This window comes from Theropithecus gelada, chromosome 9 (assembly GCF_003255815.1).
Source record: "Theropithecus gelada isolate Dixy chromosome 9, Tgel_1.0, whole genome shotgun sequence".
Classification (NCBI taxonomy): Eukaryota; Metazoa; Chordata; class Mammalia; order Primates; family Cercopithecidae; genus Theropithecus; species Theropithecus gelada.
In genome coordinates, this window is record NC_037677.1 from 74,830,430 (window position 1) to 74,844,921 (window position 14,492).

At 40.2% G+C, this 14,492-nt stretch overlaps 1 protein-coding gene across 12 annotated transcripts in view; it reads left to right on the top strand.

Annotated features, from left to right (window-relative positions):
- The window catches only part of FAM13C (family with sequence similarity 13 member C), a 114,969-nt gene that overhangs the window by 57,631 nt on the left and 42,846 nt on the right, over positions 1 to 14,492 (top strand). For all 12 annotated transcript variants that reach the window (XM_025396762.1, XM_025396765.1, XM_025396769.1 and 9 more), the window contains one exon: positions 1,416 to 1,479. In XM_025396762.1, coding sequence (XP_025252547.1) covers positions 1,416 to 1,479 — 64 coding nt within the window. The remainder of the gene's footprint in view (positions 1 to 1,415; positions 1,480 to 14,492) is intronic.

Genomic DNA, 14,492 nt, shown 5'->3' on the forward strand with positions numbered 1-14,492 from the left:
CCCTCCCCTCCCCTCCTGTCCCCTTCCCTTCCCTTCCCTTCCCTTCCCTCCCCTCCCCTTCCCTTCCCTCCCCTCCCCTCCCCTCCCCTCTTCCTTTCATTTATTTTAAGTTCAGGGGTACAAGTGCAGGCTTGTTACATGGGTAACCTTGTGTCATGGGGGTTTGTTGTACAGATTATTTAATCACTCAGGTGTTAAGCCTAGTACCCATTAGTTATTTTTTCCTGATCCTCTCCCTCCTCCCACCCGCCACCCTCTGAAAGGCCCCAGTGTGTGTTGTTCCCCTCTATGTGTCTATGTGTTCTCATCATTTAGCTCCCACTTATAAGTGAAAATATGCAGTATTTGGTTTTCACCCAAAATTATGAAAACCTTGGAAGACAACCTAGGAAATACCATTTAGGACATAGGCCTAGACAAAGATTGCATGACGGTGAGGCCAAAAGCAGTTGCAACAAAAGCAAAAATTGACAAATGGAATTTAATTAAATGAAAGAGCATCTGCACAGCAAAAGAACCTATCAGCAGAGTAAACAGACAATCTACAGAATGGGAAAAAATTTTTACAAACTACGGATCCCTCAAAGATCTTAATATCCAGCATCTATAAGGAACTTAAACAAATTTACAAGGAAAAAAAAAACAAGCAACCTCATAAAAGAAGTAGGCAAAGGATATGAACAGACACTTTTCTTCTTTCTTTTTTTTTGAGAGAGTCTCACTCTGTCACTCAGGCTGGAGTGCAGTGACACGATCTCAGCTTATTACAACCTCCGCCTCCCAGGTTCAATCAAGTGATTCTCCTGCTTCAGCCTCCCAAGTAGCTGGGACTACAGGCGCCTGCCACCACGCCCCACTAATTTTTGTATTTTTAGTAGAGACAGGATTTCACCATATTGGCTAGGCTGGTCGCAAACTCCTGACCTTGTGATCTGCGCGCCTCAGCCTCCCAAAGTGCTGGGATTACTGGCATAAGCCACTGTGCCCAGCCAAACAGACAGTTTTCAAAAGAAGACATACATGGGGCCAAAAAACAAATGGAAAAAAGCTCACATCACTGATCATTAGAGAAGTGCAAATCAAAACCACAGTCTGGGCTCAGGCACAGTAAGTGTGAAGGTTTGAACAGGGAGCAAGCACTGCATTTTCAAGGAACAGAGAGAAGGCCAGGGTGGTTGCAGTATGGTGAACAAGGGTGAGAGTGGTAGGAGAGGGGGCCAGGAAGGTTGTCAGGGTTCAAGTGCTGTAATATGCTACAGGCCATTGTAAGGAGTCTGTATTTTATTCTACAGGCAGTGGGACACCACCAAGGGTTTTTTATCAGGGGTACAGCCAGATTTGTAGCCACCAGCTTCACATGTACATCATTGAAAAGTCTCTTTTAAATGGAAATAATTTTTCTTTGTATTTTATAGAACAGACCAGAGGACTGTCATTTGGCCAAAGGATGCTTTTGAAACTCGGCAGGACTTAAATGAGGTAGGTGCAATCATTACTGGTTATAAGAACATTAATTAGCCAATCATGAGTTTTACCATTCTTTTTCACAGTACTAGGAATTTGTTCTGATGAAAACTTAGTATTTTTGCTTTTAAGTGAACTTGTAATACTTATAGTTCTTTGTTCAATTGGTAATGTTTTTCCTTCTTCTGGAGCAAACATATTTAAAATATTGTTTGTGAGGCAGCTCATGATGTCTTAGCCCTAACCGAAGTCCAGCAGTCATTTTGTTACACTCTTTTCAGCTTTTCTTCAGGATTATATAACCATGGCTGTGACAGTTAACATTTATAAAATTTTCTCTTAAATTTATTTTGTCTACATCTCTGTTTTTCCTAACGGCTTCTGCAATTTCAAACATAATCATGCTTACTGTTTATCCACTGAGAATGATATAGTTTGGTGTTTGCAATGTGATTTTCTTAGTAGACTTTGAGACATGAAGCCATATTTTCCAATCCAAATGATTTCCCACCAAACTGGACATCATGATGTTAATTAGCTTATTCTGGATTTTCTTTGGAATATGTAATTGAATTCTCCTGTATGAAATTAATGTAACGTAATTATGATGTCTATTATTATGAATGCCTTTGCTTAAGACATTGGTTTGGAATACTCTGTCTGGCTCTTCTTGTCTTCATTGTAAATTAAGTAGTAGTGGGTGGTATTTAGTATGTCTGATTAGGGTCATAGCAAAGAGAATGAAAAGACCTGATGATCAGATGCCAAAAAGAGAATTGATGGGCTTTAGGCAAATTGTTTATTTGACGTTTTGAAGATGCATTGCTCCCTCCTCTTCCTTTCCCACTCCACAAAAAGGGTACTTCACTAAATTTAGGTGATTTTCTTTTTCTTTTCTTTCTTTTGGTTAGAATGTGGTAGAAATAAATAGCTAAAAGTAAACCAGCTGCTTGGTTAAGCCAAGTTAAATAGCTAAAGTGGTAAAAAATGTCCTAAAGATAAGGACACAGAATTGTTATTTTCGTGTGCATGCATACAGACAGGCTCCAAATTCTAATCTTCCTCATGGTAATGAGTGAAAAAGAGTTTAAGAGAAAAGAGGCAAGAGCCTGAATCAGTGAATGCAGCTGTCCACCCCACCGTGAACAAGCAAAATGCTAGCTGTAAAGGAGCAAAGGTTTGTTTTGACATAAGTGACTAGAAAAATTAGGTGATTGTAAGAGTCAACTCATGACAACTTTCAAGTATCTGGGAGAAACTGTTTCTTGAGCTGCAAACCCATAAGGATGCTGAGATCACTTGAGCATTCCCAAATCGCAGTTGTGAAAAGCTATATTTGAAAATCTGCTTTTCCATATTCCTTCACTACATTGTATTTGCAAATGACATGAAGTATGTGCCAGCTTACTGCGCTGATTGCCTGGGCGTAAGAGCGCTGGATGGAGAGGTCCATCTAAAACAGCAGGCAGCGCCATATTTTAAATGTGCACGCTTCCATACAGAGGTGACGCTGCTGATTCAGACTGGTTGAATACAGTATGTGCTGACAGTGGTTTTCTTCCATCAGGGGGTGAACTATATAGATTGACCCACATTCTTTCACGCAGTTTCTGTTGTGGCCAAAATTTGGGAGACCAGAAAAAAGCCTTGGGGAAACTTGAAGGAGGTGCAGTATGAATGGGTCAGAGACCATCAAGGAGGGTGGATGTGTTCCCACTCATGGATTGAAATGTCCTATGTCATTCCCAGCATTTCTCAACTTATTGAACACCAAACTCTTTTACAGAAGAACCACCTAATCACATTTCTTTAGGCGACAGAGTCCCTATGGAACACAAATGGGAAACATTGCTATAATATTTTTAATAGGGATAGAAAATAATAGGGATAGAAAATACAGAAAAGTACACAGGTCATAGGTATACAGCTGAATGAATTCTTACAAAGTATGCAGTCAGCACATAAATCAAGAAACAAAATATTACCAGCATCCCAGATGCCTCTCTGTAATTCCTTCCAGTCACTACTCTCCTATGAAGATAACTAGTATTTTTTAGTGTTTTATTCATGGATACACTCTTTTGTGTCTGGCTTTATTTGCTCCATGTTACATTCATGAGGGTCATTCATGTTTGGTATATAGTCGTAGTTTTCATTTGCTTTGCTGTAACTTATTGTATACTTGTTTCTGGTTGTTGACTATTAAGAGCTGTTGTTATCTATCGTATATATTTTTATTACTATGAGCTGTTTTCTGGTCTCTGTACAGCTGACTTTTTACGGGAGTATGCCTCCCATCTCTAAATAAACATGTAAGGTAGAACTTTTTGTTATGTTAGCTCTCTTCATTGGTTTTTGTTCCTTTATTTTATTTATTCACCACCTGCCCACACATCCTTATAAAGAACCTACCAGTTCCGTAACTGCACTCTGTTCCATACCAACTTGCAAGTCTAAAACCAAAAGAGTTTCTTGAGCCTCATGAGAATCATAGTCCACAAATTTTTTCCAGATGTTTCCATATGTTGTACCTAAGTAATAATTACAGGATGCTACATATGTACCTTATATATTCCTCAAATTTTACATCTGGTATTTCACTTCTACTATTTGTACTTCTTTGTCCACTTGCTCTGTGACTGACAGATGGGGCTTAGCTTGATTCCAGAGCTGGCACTTGACCCGAGGTCTTCTCTGCCTGGCACGGTGATACATAGTGTAGCGTATCTGCGTATGTTGTCTCTGTGTGTGTTTCTCATAGTTTCCTAGTGGGCTGGAGAGCTCACCAACTTCTTGTTTCCACTTGGCATGAGTATAGATTTGACACCTGCCAGTCTCATATTTCTTCTGCCAGCCTGGAGCTCCCAGTTTTTGACTTTGAGTCTCTTGATAGGAATTGCATTTTTTATTTTACAGTTTTTGGTATCTCTGGGACTAGGATATAGGAGTTTTTTCCAGAAAAAAAACTGATTAAATCTCCCTACTGACATTCACCTGAGCTGTATGACTCTATCTCTATAAGACATCAGATTTTGGGGGTTAGGATCTTTTGAATCCTGACAGGAAAATATTGTAGACTTGAGATCTGTCAGTGTCTCATCCACCTTAATCCTTGGTCTTAGTCAGTCTGCCAGTCCGTGTAATTCATAAGCATTCAATAGATCAGAAAGGTACTTGAAAGATAAAATGAAGAAAAATGTTGTTTTACTCTCTGTATGTTTGTAGATCACATTCCTTGATTCAGTTCCAGTTAAGAAAAATAATATATTTATAAAGAAAACTAATGAATCTCTCCTTCCCTGGGAAAAAAAAAAAGCCATATTGGGTCCTCAAACTACTGTTTCCAACTCCCAGACTATATATGAAATAGAACCACATCAACTTCTTTTAGTTTTCGTTTGTAAACTAAAACTACCAAGAAAAAATTGGTAGACTCAACAGTGAGGGTCAAAAGGGGATGATAATCTATGCTTCCCACCTTGCTTCCCCACTTCTAACTCTGTAGGAAGTTTTGAACTGGGCTAAGTCTAGGTGTCCTTTCGGATATTTTTTTTAAGTTTAATTAGATTTTTAAATGACAAATAATAATTGTACATTTGTATATATTTATGGGATACAACGTGATGTTTTGATAAATGTGTACATTGTGGAATGAACAAATCAGGTGAATTTGCATATTCAACACTTTGAATATGTATCAGTTCTTTGTGATGAGAACATTTAAGTTCCTCTATTTCAGCTAATATACAATATATTGTTATTAACTATAGTCACCGTGTGGTGCAATAAAACACCGAAACTGATTTATCCTGTCTAACTGAAACTTTATGCCCATTCACTAATGTCTCCTCTTTCCCTGTCCACCTCCTCCCCACCAGTCTCTGGTAACCCTATTTTACTCTACTAAAAGTTTAACTTTTTTAGATTCCACTTATAAGTGAGATCATATATTGAAAGTGAGGCCTTTCAATTTTAACATTCATTGATTCTACCCCTTTTCCATTTCCCAGTGCTTTCAGAATGTAGCCATAGCTTCCCATCAGGGATGGAATAAGGCAAACTAAGTGACTCATGATTAAGGCCTCCTCCTGGCCAACCCACCATCTGAAGCCTTATTGGGGAGTGAATAGTAAGTAGTGCAATGGAAGTGATATATGTGCTTAGCACAGTTATTTATCAGTCTCACACAAGAGAGAGGCCACATTATGGTAAGTGAAGAATTGTGATCAACTGGGGATCTGGAGTGGTATGGCTGGAGCAGGCTGAAGCTCTGGGTCACCATGGGCCTTCTCTTCTCCTTTATTATACTCACCCAACCCAACTCCTATGTCATATCATACAGAAGGAAACGGTCACCTCAAAAACTGATGGCCTCTGTGCTCAGGAAAAACACTTTATTTTCTTATCTGATAGATACTTTGAAGGTATTCTGCATTTACCTTTTGGATAAAACAATGTCAGTTGAGTGAATATGAGTTTGTTTTCATTTTACTTCTTACATGGAATTTCAAGGCCATGTAGGTAAGGTCAGCCACAAGCCAATTGACCTTGAAGGAGAAGCTTTAGTGACCTTACATGGATTCCATATTTCCCTTGTCTTTGAGGCTTACTGGCCATGAAACTGTCTTGTGGCTGGCATTGACCATCACTATCGTTTATCCTCTCCAGGCCTAAGAAGGCAGCTTATAAATCTGAAAAAAATAAAACAATCTTGTCATGTGTTAATGGGTTTACCCAAGAGAGATGTGTTGAGCACAAAGAAGCAGATGCTAAATCCTAAAATGTGAAAATGGATAAATGTTGCATCAGTGTTTTGCACACCAATAAACTCTATACCTCCAATGGTGAGGATTTCAAGGTAGCTAAGACTTAAGGCATCAGTGGGAGGAATACTTCTAGGTGGGTATACTGACTTTTTTTTTTTTTGTCCCCAGAATCAAACCATAGAGACAGCTGTCTGTCTCTCCCATATATGTTTCTCACATGGTAAGGAGTCTAAGTGGGATGCCTCATTGTAGGAACATAGAAAAATGTAAAACCTTAATAGAATTAGGAGGACAGAATAAGTTCAGTTGCAGGGAGTGAACGAGATAGAGGGGATGGGGACTATGTTTAGAAGGTTTGAGATTCTGAAGTTTATGGCAACTTGCTGAGGTGGCCAGCCATAGTGAAGTGGAAGGAACACTGGAATTGAGGAGGTTGAGCAATTATGAAGCAAGACATTAGCATGATTGTCAGCCTGGACATTGAAGTAACTGAGTATGTCAGGGACCACTGATGGAGAGTAAGAAACCAACCCAGATGGAAGTTGCTGAGTCCTGTAATATACAGGTCATGGAATGGGAAAGGATGGTGTTGTCTTTTGTAGGGGAGAAGAAATTGGTAGACTCAACAGTGAGGTTCAAAAGGAGATGATAATCTATTCTTCCCACCTTGCTTCCCCATTTCTAACTCTGTGAGGTAGAGAGTAGGAAAGAGAAATGATTTTTCAAGGTGGAGAAATTTCAGTCATGTTGTTACTTCATGAGGAATGTTAACACCGTCACACTGGCTAAGCCATTTCACCTGGTAACTAGTAGAACCTAAAGCATCTGAAAAAGGCAAGCACAAGTTCTCTGATACTGCACTGTGCTCCCTTTATGAGTGCTTAGCCCATTTATGGCCAAGGTTGCAATGTTTTGAATTTTTGCAATCAGACCTTGGCGATGACCTTGAGCAGTAGGATATAAATACTCCCACATGCTGAGCATTCCAACAATGGAACACTAGGCATAAATGGGTTAGAGTGAGAGGATAATAGCATCTCTTTAATGGAAAGAATATTACTGTAACTTATTCTGAAGAATTTGTTATAAGTGCTCTTTGTGTTTATAGAATAAGGTAGAAATATTTTTGCTGTTAATTGACCCTACAGGGCATTCTAAAGGTGTGTTCTGCTTCTGTTACTGCTTTGAAATTTAGTATTGACTTTATCAAAAATAGTCAGGAGATTTCCAGATTTGTGTTTGTCATCGTCACCTTCACTGGTTATTGAGGAACCAGAGGAAGAGAAGATGCTCACAATGGGCATGGATTCAGACTTGTGCTGTGCTATATTCTGACTGTGGTTCTACCATAAGAGGACAAATTCCTTAGGAATACCATTAGAATCTAGAGGAAGAGGCTATCTTATAAGAAACAAATGTAATAAATTAACAGCAAGCAACAGATGTTCAATAATGACCTAGTATCAATATTAAGAAGTTTAACCTTGAATCTGTAATTGCAGTCTTATTTTACAAAAGAGATACCTATTTTTATTTAGCTTGGTATGAAAGAGATGATTTATTTACCTGAAATCAATATGAAAAATTAATTTTTCTTCATATACTACTGTTAACTCTTATCTGTTCAATTATGTTGGTCATAATAACTAAACTTTAGCCTCAGTGTCAAAGATATCTATGAAGAATGCTTTAATATGTTAATTTTGTTAAAAGTAGGACAATTTACACGCATGCAGTGTCCCTCTTTGAGTCAGTATGCATGTGTCTATGTCTTTGTGTATCTCCATGTGAAAGACTAGATTGTGTTTTTATTAGCATCCACAGTTTATCTTATAGGTATTTTGGCATCAAGCCATATCAGGCCTCAAGATGGTATGTATTGTTTTGTTCAGGATGTGTTTCTTCCTCAAAATTGTGTTAATTTTGTGAAAATAGTCAAGAAAGAGGCTTCTTAGGCCTTTCACATTCTTGAGCTGACTGAATGGTATTATTTCTGTAAGAATAGGCAGCTGTATTTTTGTATTCAAATGCAAACCCAGTCTGTAGGGTTAGGCCTTAATTCAGGATTGATTGAGGATGTTTTACAAAGTATCTGGGATTCTTACCATGTGACTGAAAGTCAATTCAACTTGGTTTTAATAAGAACAGGCAGGATGTTATTGATATATGTCTGAAAACTTAGGATCAGGATAGGCTCTGTGCATGGCTAGGTCCAGGGATGAAAACTCATCATGGAGATGCCATCTATTCCTATCTCTCACTTCTTCTTTTTCTATATTGGCTTCATCTTTATTTAGGTCAGCCCCTCTCTAGGGACAAATTATTTAGTCACTAATTCCAGTGTATATTAGTTTTCTATTAATGGGTGACAAATTACCAAGAACTTAGTGGCTTCAAACATGTATTTATTAGCTCACAGTTATGCAGGTCAGAAATGTGGGTGGACTCAACTGGGTTTTCTATTTAGGGTTTCATGAAATTGAAATCTAGGCACTGGCTGGGGTAGTTTCTTATCTGGAGGATCTGGAGAAGAGCCTCCGTCCCAGCTTCTGCAGATTGTTGCCTGAATTTAGTTCCTTGTAGTTGTGCAACTATGTGTCCTGCTTCCCTGCTGGGTGTCACCTGAGGGCAGCTCTCAGCTTCTAGAGGCTGTCACACTCCCCCTCCTCACCCTTTATCTTGGAGTCAGCAACAGCATGGCAGATCCTTGTGCTTTGAATTTCTCTGATGTTGTCTTTTGCTACCAACTGGAAGAAATGCTGTGCATTTTAAAGGCCTCCCCTGATTGGTCCAGGCTCAGCCAAGTAATCTGTATCTTTGGTCAGCTGAGTTAAAGCTTTAATTACATTTGCAAATCTCTTCATAGAAGTACCTAGATTAGTGTTTGATTATGTTATCAGGGTATAGGAATCTTGATGGCTACCTTTAGGATTCTGCCTACCACATAGTAAAATAACAGTCTGTCCTTCCTAGTTCTAAAAAGTCCCTTATTTGAGTGTCATTTATCTGGCTTGGGGCATGTGCCCATTTCTGAATCAGTCCCTGTGATGATGGCATTTGGAATAAGCTGATTTGTTAGACTTGGGCCATATTTCCCACTTAGGATCTAGGAGTGCGGTTCTCAGAAGATGAGTAATTAGATGCTGGGCTGCATAATGTTGGTCTCTGGAAGCATGATCTCCAAAGTAATTTTCCTCTCTGCTGGAACCCTGCAGGATGCCACTTGGCGTTTTTCTGGTATGGTCTTTTGAGTTGAGGTAGAGTCACCTGTCTCCCCTACCAAGGTTTGTTCCTCAGCTGGAACAGTATCCTATGATTCATTTAATTTTAGACAACTTTTGTTATCAGTGTCAATGAGCACATCCTGTAGCCAACATGGTCATGGTGTGAACACTAGCTCTCATTCCCAGTTGAATGAACTGCATGACAAAAAAGCTCTGAACTACTTCCCGGTCTGGTTTATTCTGCCCCATTGTTCAGATGCAACTATCCAGCCTGTCGTCTTGTCTCCAGGGAAACCAGATCTGTGGGCCTCACCCTCAGGGGAATCCTTAGTGTGGTGTTGGCAGAAAAAGTGGAAGCCATGTCAGCAGCTGCCTCTATTTTTCCTTGTCCGGGAACTGCCTCGGAGAAGCGTCAGCGGTGTTGGACTGAGCAGAGGCATTGAGGCAGGACTTGCCTAGTTGACCCACCTGTGCTGCCTTTTGCCTGGCAGCCTACCCATCTCCCCCACTCCCCTGCAGCTTTGCCCCATTGGCTCCTCCTGTTTTCTCTGGCATGACATCTTGATCCTTTTTCTTGTTGCTCACTCTTTCAGGTATTTCTCTTCATACTACTAATTTCCTACTCTCTCATGGAAGGCTGGAAGGAACTCTACCCAGTTCAGTGGCTCCCAGGGGCCAGCCTGTGCTATAGTTTTTACTGCTTTTTGGCGAAAGTATAAATATAAGATAAATGAATATAGTGAGGTTTTTTTTTTTTTAATAAAGTCTATGAACAACCTTTCACTTAGAAATTGTTCTTAAAATGTTCATTTTGTGAAGAAATGATGGGGAGGGGATTTGTTTGTTTTCTTTCTCACATGCTCTCACTTGGTGAAATATAAAGTTGACAGCTTTCATAAATATATTCTGCTCCACCTACCCCTGCTAACTTTTAGAAAATATTTCTGCTGATTTGAAGACCAAATTTTTCCTGAGAACTGTGTCCTTTGAGACGTTTTCTTCTAAGGGTAAGTCTTTCTTTCAGCAGGATTTATTGAGAAGCAAATGTGTATCCAGCTTTGGGTCTGGTACAGGGGTGAGGTGCAAGAGCTGCAGTACAAGAATGTACTTTGTTGTCCTCACTTCCCAGAGGTTTATAGGGACACGCATCAAGTCCAGACATCTGGCCTTCCTAGCCTTGGCACCTGTTGTCTTTTTTAGGACATTTTTGGCCTTCTGAAGATTATAAAACTCAAGTTTATAGAGAGACAAGAGCTGAATTTTTTTATTTTCTTACAAAATATTAGATTTGAAAACCTAAATGTCTATCAACAGACAAATGGATAAAGAAAATATGGTACTTATATACAATGGAATATTTTCCAGTCAGAAAAAAGAATGAAATGCTGTCATTCATAGCAACATGGGTGATCCTGGAGAAAATTATGTTAAATGAAATAAGCCAGTCACAGAAAGATAAACACTGTACGTTCTCGCTCCTGTGTGAATGCTAAAAAAGTTGATCTTGGCTGGGCGAGGTGGCTCACGCCTGTAATCCCAGCACCTTGGGAGGCCGAGGCAGATGGATCACGAGGTCAGGAGATCGAGACCATCCTGGCTAACACGGTGAAACCTTGTCTCTACTAAAAATACAAAAAAAAATTAGCCAGACATGGTGGTGGGTGCCTGTAGTCCCAGCTACTTGGGAGGCTGAGGCAGGAGAATGGTGTGAACCCGGGAGGCGGAGCTTGCAGTGAGCCAAGATCGTGCCACTGCACTCCAGCCTGGGTGACAGAGCAAGACTCCATCTCAAAAAAAAAAAAAAAAAAAAAAAAAAATTATCTCATACAAGTAGAGAGTAGAATAGTGGTTACTAGATGCTGGGACGGGTAAGAGGGTGAGAGAGATAGGGAGGGATTGGTTAAAGGATATAAAATCATAGCTAGATAAAAGGAATCAGTTCTAGTATTCTACAGCACTGTAGTGTGACTCTCATCAACAATAATTTACTAAGGGTTTTCAAATAACTAGGAGAGAAGATTGTGAATGTTCCCAACACAAGCAAATGGTAAATATTTGAGGTGGTGAATAATCTCATTATTGTGATTTGATCACTATATATGTATCAAAACTCACCGTGTGCCCTATAAATATGTATAATTACTATGTGTCAGTTCAAAATTTAAAAATATATAACTTAAAAATTAGTATTTGAGGAAATGGCCATGCTTTCCAATGTGACCTGCCATCTTTAAAGGCATAGACATATGTTATTTCATATGGCATGTGATTTTATGATTTTCAGTGAACACTTACTGATTTCTAAGATTCATTGAATTTTAGAAATGGAAGGAGTTAAGGTAGTGTTATCGGAAAAAGTAGAGGGCCCATAAGCCAGTATCGTTTGGTGGTTTGCCCTGTGACACAGAATGAGCCAGATTAAGGGCCCAGTGGGCCATCTCCTCTGCTCTCATCTTACTAAGTTTAGTTTTGAAGGCGAATATTTTTCAGGGCTAAAATAAATGGAAACAAAGCCACAAAGAAGCAACCATATGGGCTACAACCCAGACTAGCTTTGGACTTCAGCCCTTGGGATTTAATTAATGTTCTGGGAAAAATGGCTAGTTAGGGGCTTATCCATCTTAAGACCTGTGCTTTTGGATAGTTAAAGTACTAGTAACTCCATTGAGAAACTATTGAAGTTCATTCCATGAGTTGTAAGCGAGACACATTGTATTTTCAGAAAAATCAGTCTTACTATCTAGAAAAGCTTAGAGTTCTGCTTTAAAGTGGGAGTTTATAAAATGGTATTATTCTCTCCCAAACATCTTGTTCTTATTGTTCATTGAATAAAGTGAACATAACAAGGATATCACAATCAGGTGAAATCAAGTATAGGATTCCCCCTTTCCAGATTGAAGTCATTTAGCTTAAAGGAAATGTGGGTTTTATTATTGTGTATTGTGGCTAGGTTGTCCTTGTTTAAAAAGAATTGCTGATAGGAGCCGAATAAGACCTGGATCTTTTTGTCAACAGAAGGCTCCTTAAGGTGAATAGCTTGTTCTCCTACATTGAATTTCTCCTTTAGGAGGTGCTGGGGAGTGAGGGCTGAGCTCCTGAACAAAGGGAAGCTGGGCCGGGCTGAGCTGAGGTGTGCTGTGCTGCAAACCATGCTCAGACACGAGTGACGCTGTCCCCAGAGGGATTCGCCAAAAGTCCAATGTCTTTACTTTAGGGGAGGGATAAGTTTGGCTTTTTCTTGTAATGGTCAACATTGGGAGAAGTCCCACTTTGTTGGCAAGAACATCAAGAAGTTCAGGAAGCAATACCTTCTTGCTTCTGAGCACTTCACACTTTATACATCCTGGTGGGCGTGGGAGCAGCTCTCAAGGGAACCAACCGAAAGATAAAAAGGCAATGAGGTAGTCAGAGGGCTGGGACTCAGAGAAAAGCTTTTGGCCCTGGGGCAAGTAGAACTAAGTGGGCAACTGAGACATTTATAGTGTGTCAAGGCCCCAGGGAATAGGGACCTTGGACTTCCTGTGTTGAAAGACCCTGCCTCAGACCTACTGAACCAGAATCTCTAGAATGGGCATGTCCTGGGAGCACACATCTTTTGTAAACTCCCCTGTGATTTTTAAGCACTTTAAGGTTTCTAAACCAGGGTGGTAGGAGGGCTCAATATTGGATACTCCGAGACCCCGTCCCCCCTGCCCCCCCGCAAACAGTGGCTAAAGGACCCAGAAAAACAAAACTCAGATACAGTGGCAGTCTTTTTATTGATTGGCTCTTTTCTACACATTGTGCTAGGATGCAGCAGTAAACAATGGAGGCACGGTGCTAGTTCTTATGGAGCTGAAAATAGCCAATAAACAATACATGAAATTACAAATTGTGGCAAGCCTTGTGAAGGAAATAAACAAGATGCTAAAAGAGACACTAGGGGCCCCCTGCTGAGGTAAGATAATCAGAACTGGCTCAATAATTTGATGGGATTTTGGCAGTGAAACAACCAGAGCTGAGTAGTGTCTGGGGAGGAGGGGGCAGAGAGCAGGTGAATCAGATGGAAAGGAAGGGTGTTGTATATATGTGGGTGGGTATATATTCGAGAAACATTGAAATTCAGGGAAGAAGAGTGGTAAGTAAGAATGGAGATATTTGGAGACCCAGTCATGTCCCCAGTTTTGAGCAGATTTCCAACTTGATTTGCTTCATATCATCATAGGGAATCTATATGCAATTCTTGGATAGATAAAAGAATGGGGAGGAGGACTAAACCCTTTCATACGAACTAAATGTAAGCGGTGCCTGCTCTGGGACTGGTGAATTGCAGACAAAGGCACCCTAAAATAGTATTTAGCCATCCAGCCTGTGTGGGTGTTCTCTATTTCAACCCAACTAAAGTGGGACCTGAGTAATTGTAGAGGAGAGAAAATGAGTAGAGTATTTTCTAAAACAAGTAGCATATTCTCCATTATGTAAACGGAAAAAATTAGCTTTTTAAAGAAAACCACACCTACGTTTCACAGACTTCTCTCTGGCTTCTTTCTTAACCAGATAGGATAGTTGGAGCAGCAGAGGTGGTCATTGTTCTTTACCGGGCCTGTTAGCCCTTACTCAACTTTCTTGCAGATTCTAGACATTTGTATGAGGAGACTTTGGATATAAACCAGGAAAAGTACTAGCAGGCTGCCCTGAGTGATGGGCTTGGGGAGCCAGGGGAGTGGAAGTCCTATCAGAGACGGCTGGGTTGAGGTGGCACTAGGACTGTAGGGGTTTATTAGGACCCGGAGTGAAGGGTCCTGCATCTTTCTGTAGAGGGAAAAGCATGTTACTGCATTAAAGGTTACTAAGTCAGGCATGATAGAAGTGAAATGGGTGGTTAGTCACTCACTCCCTGGGCTTGCTGTTTCTTTCCTCCACAGCCCTATGACAATAATAACTGTCATGATTGATTTGTTTACTTGCTTATTAGTGATCTCCCCACTAGACTGGAAGCCCCACGAGGAAGGGGCTGCTAATAGCCTCATACTGCAGAGCCTAGTGCAGCTCTTGCATG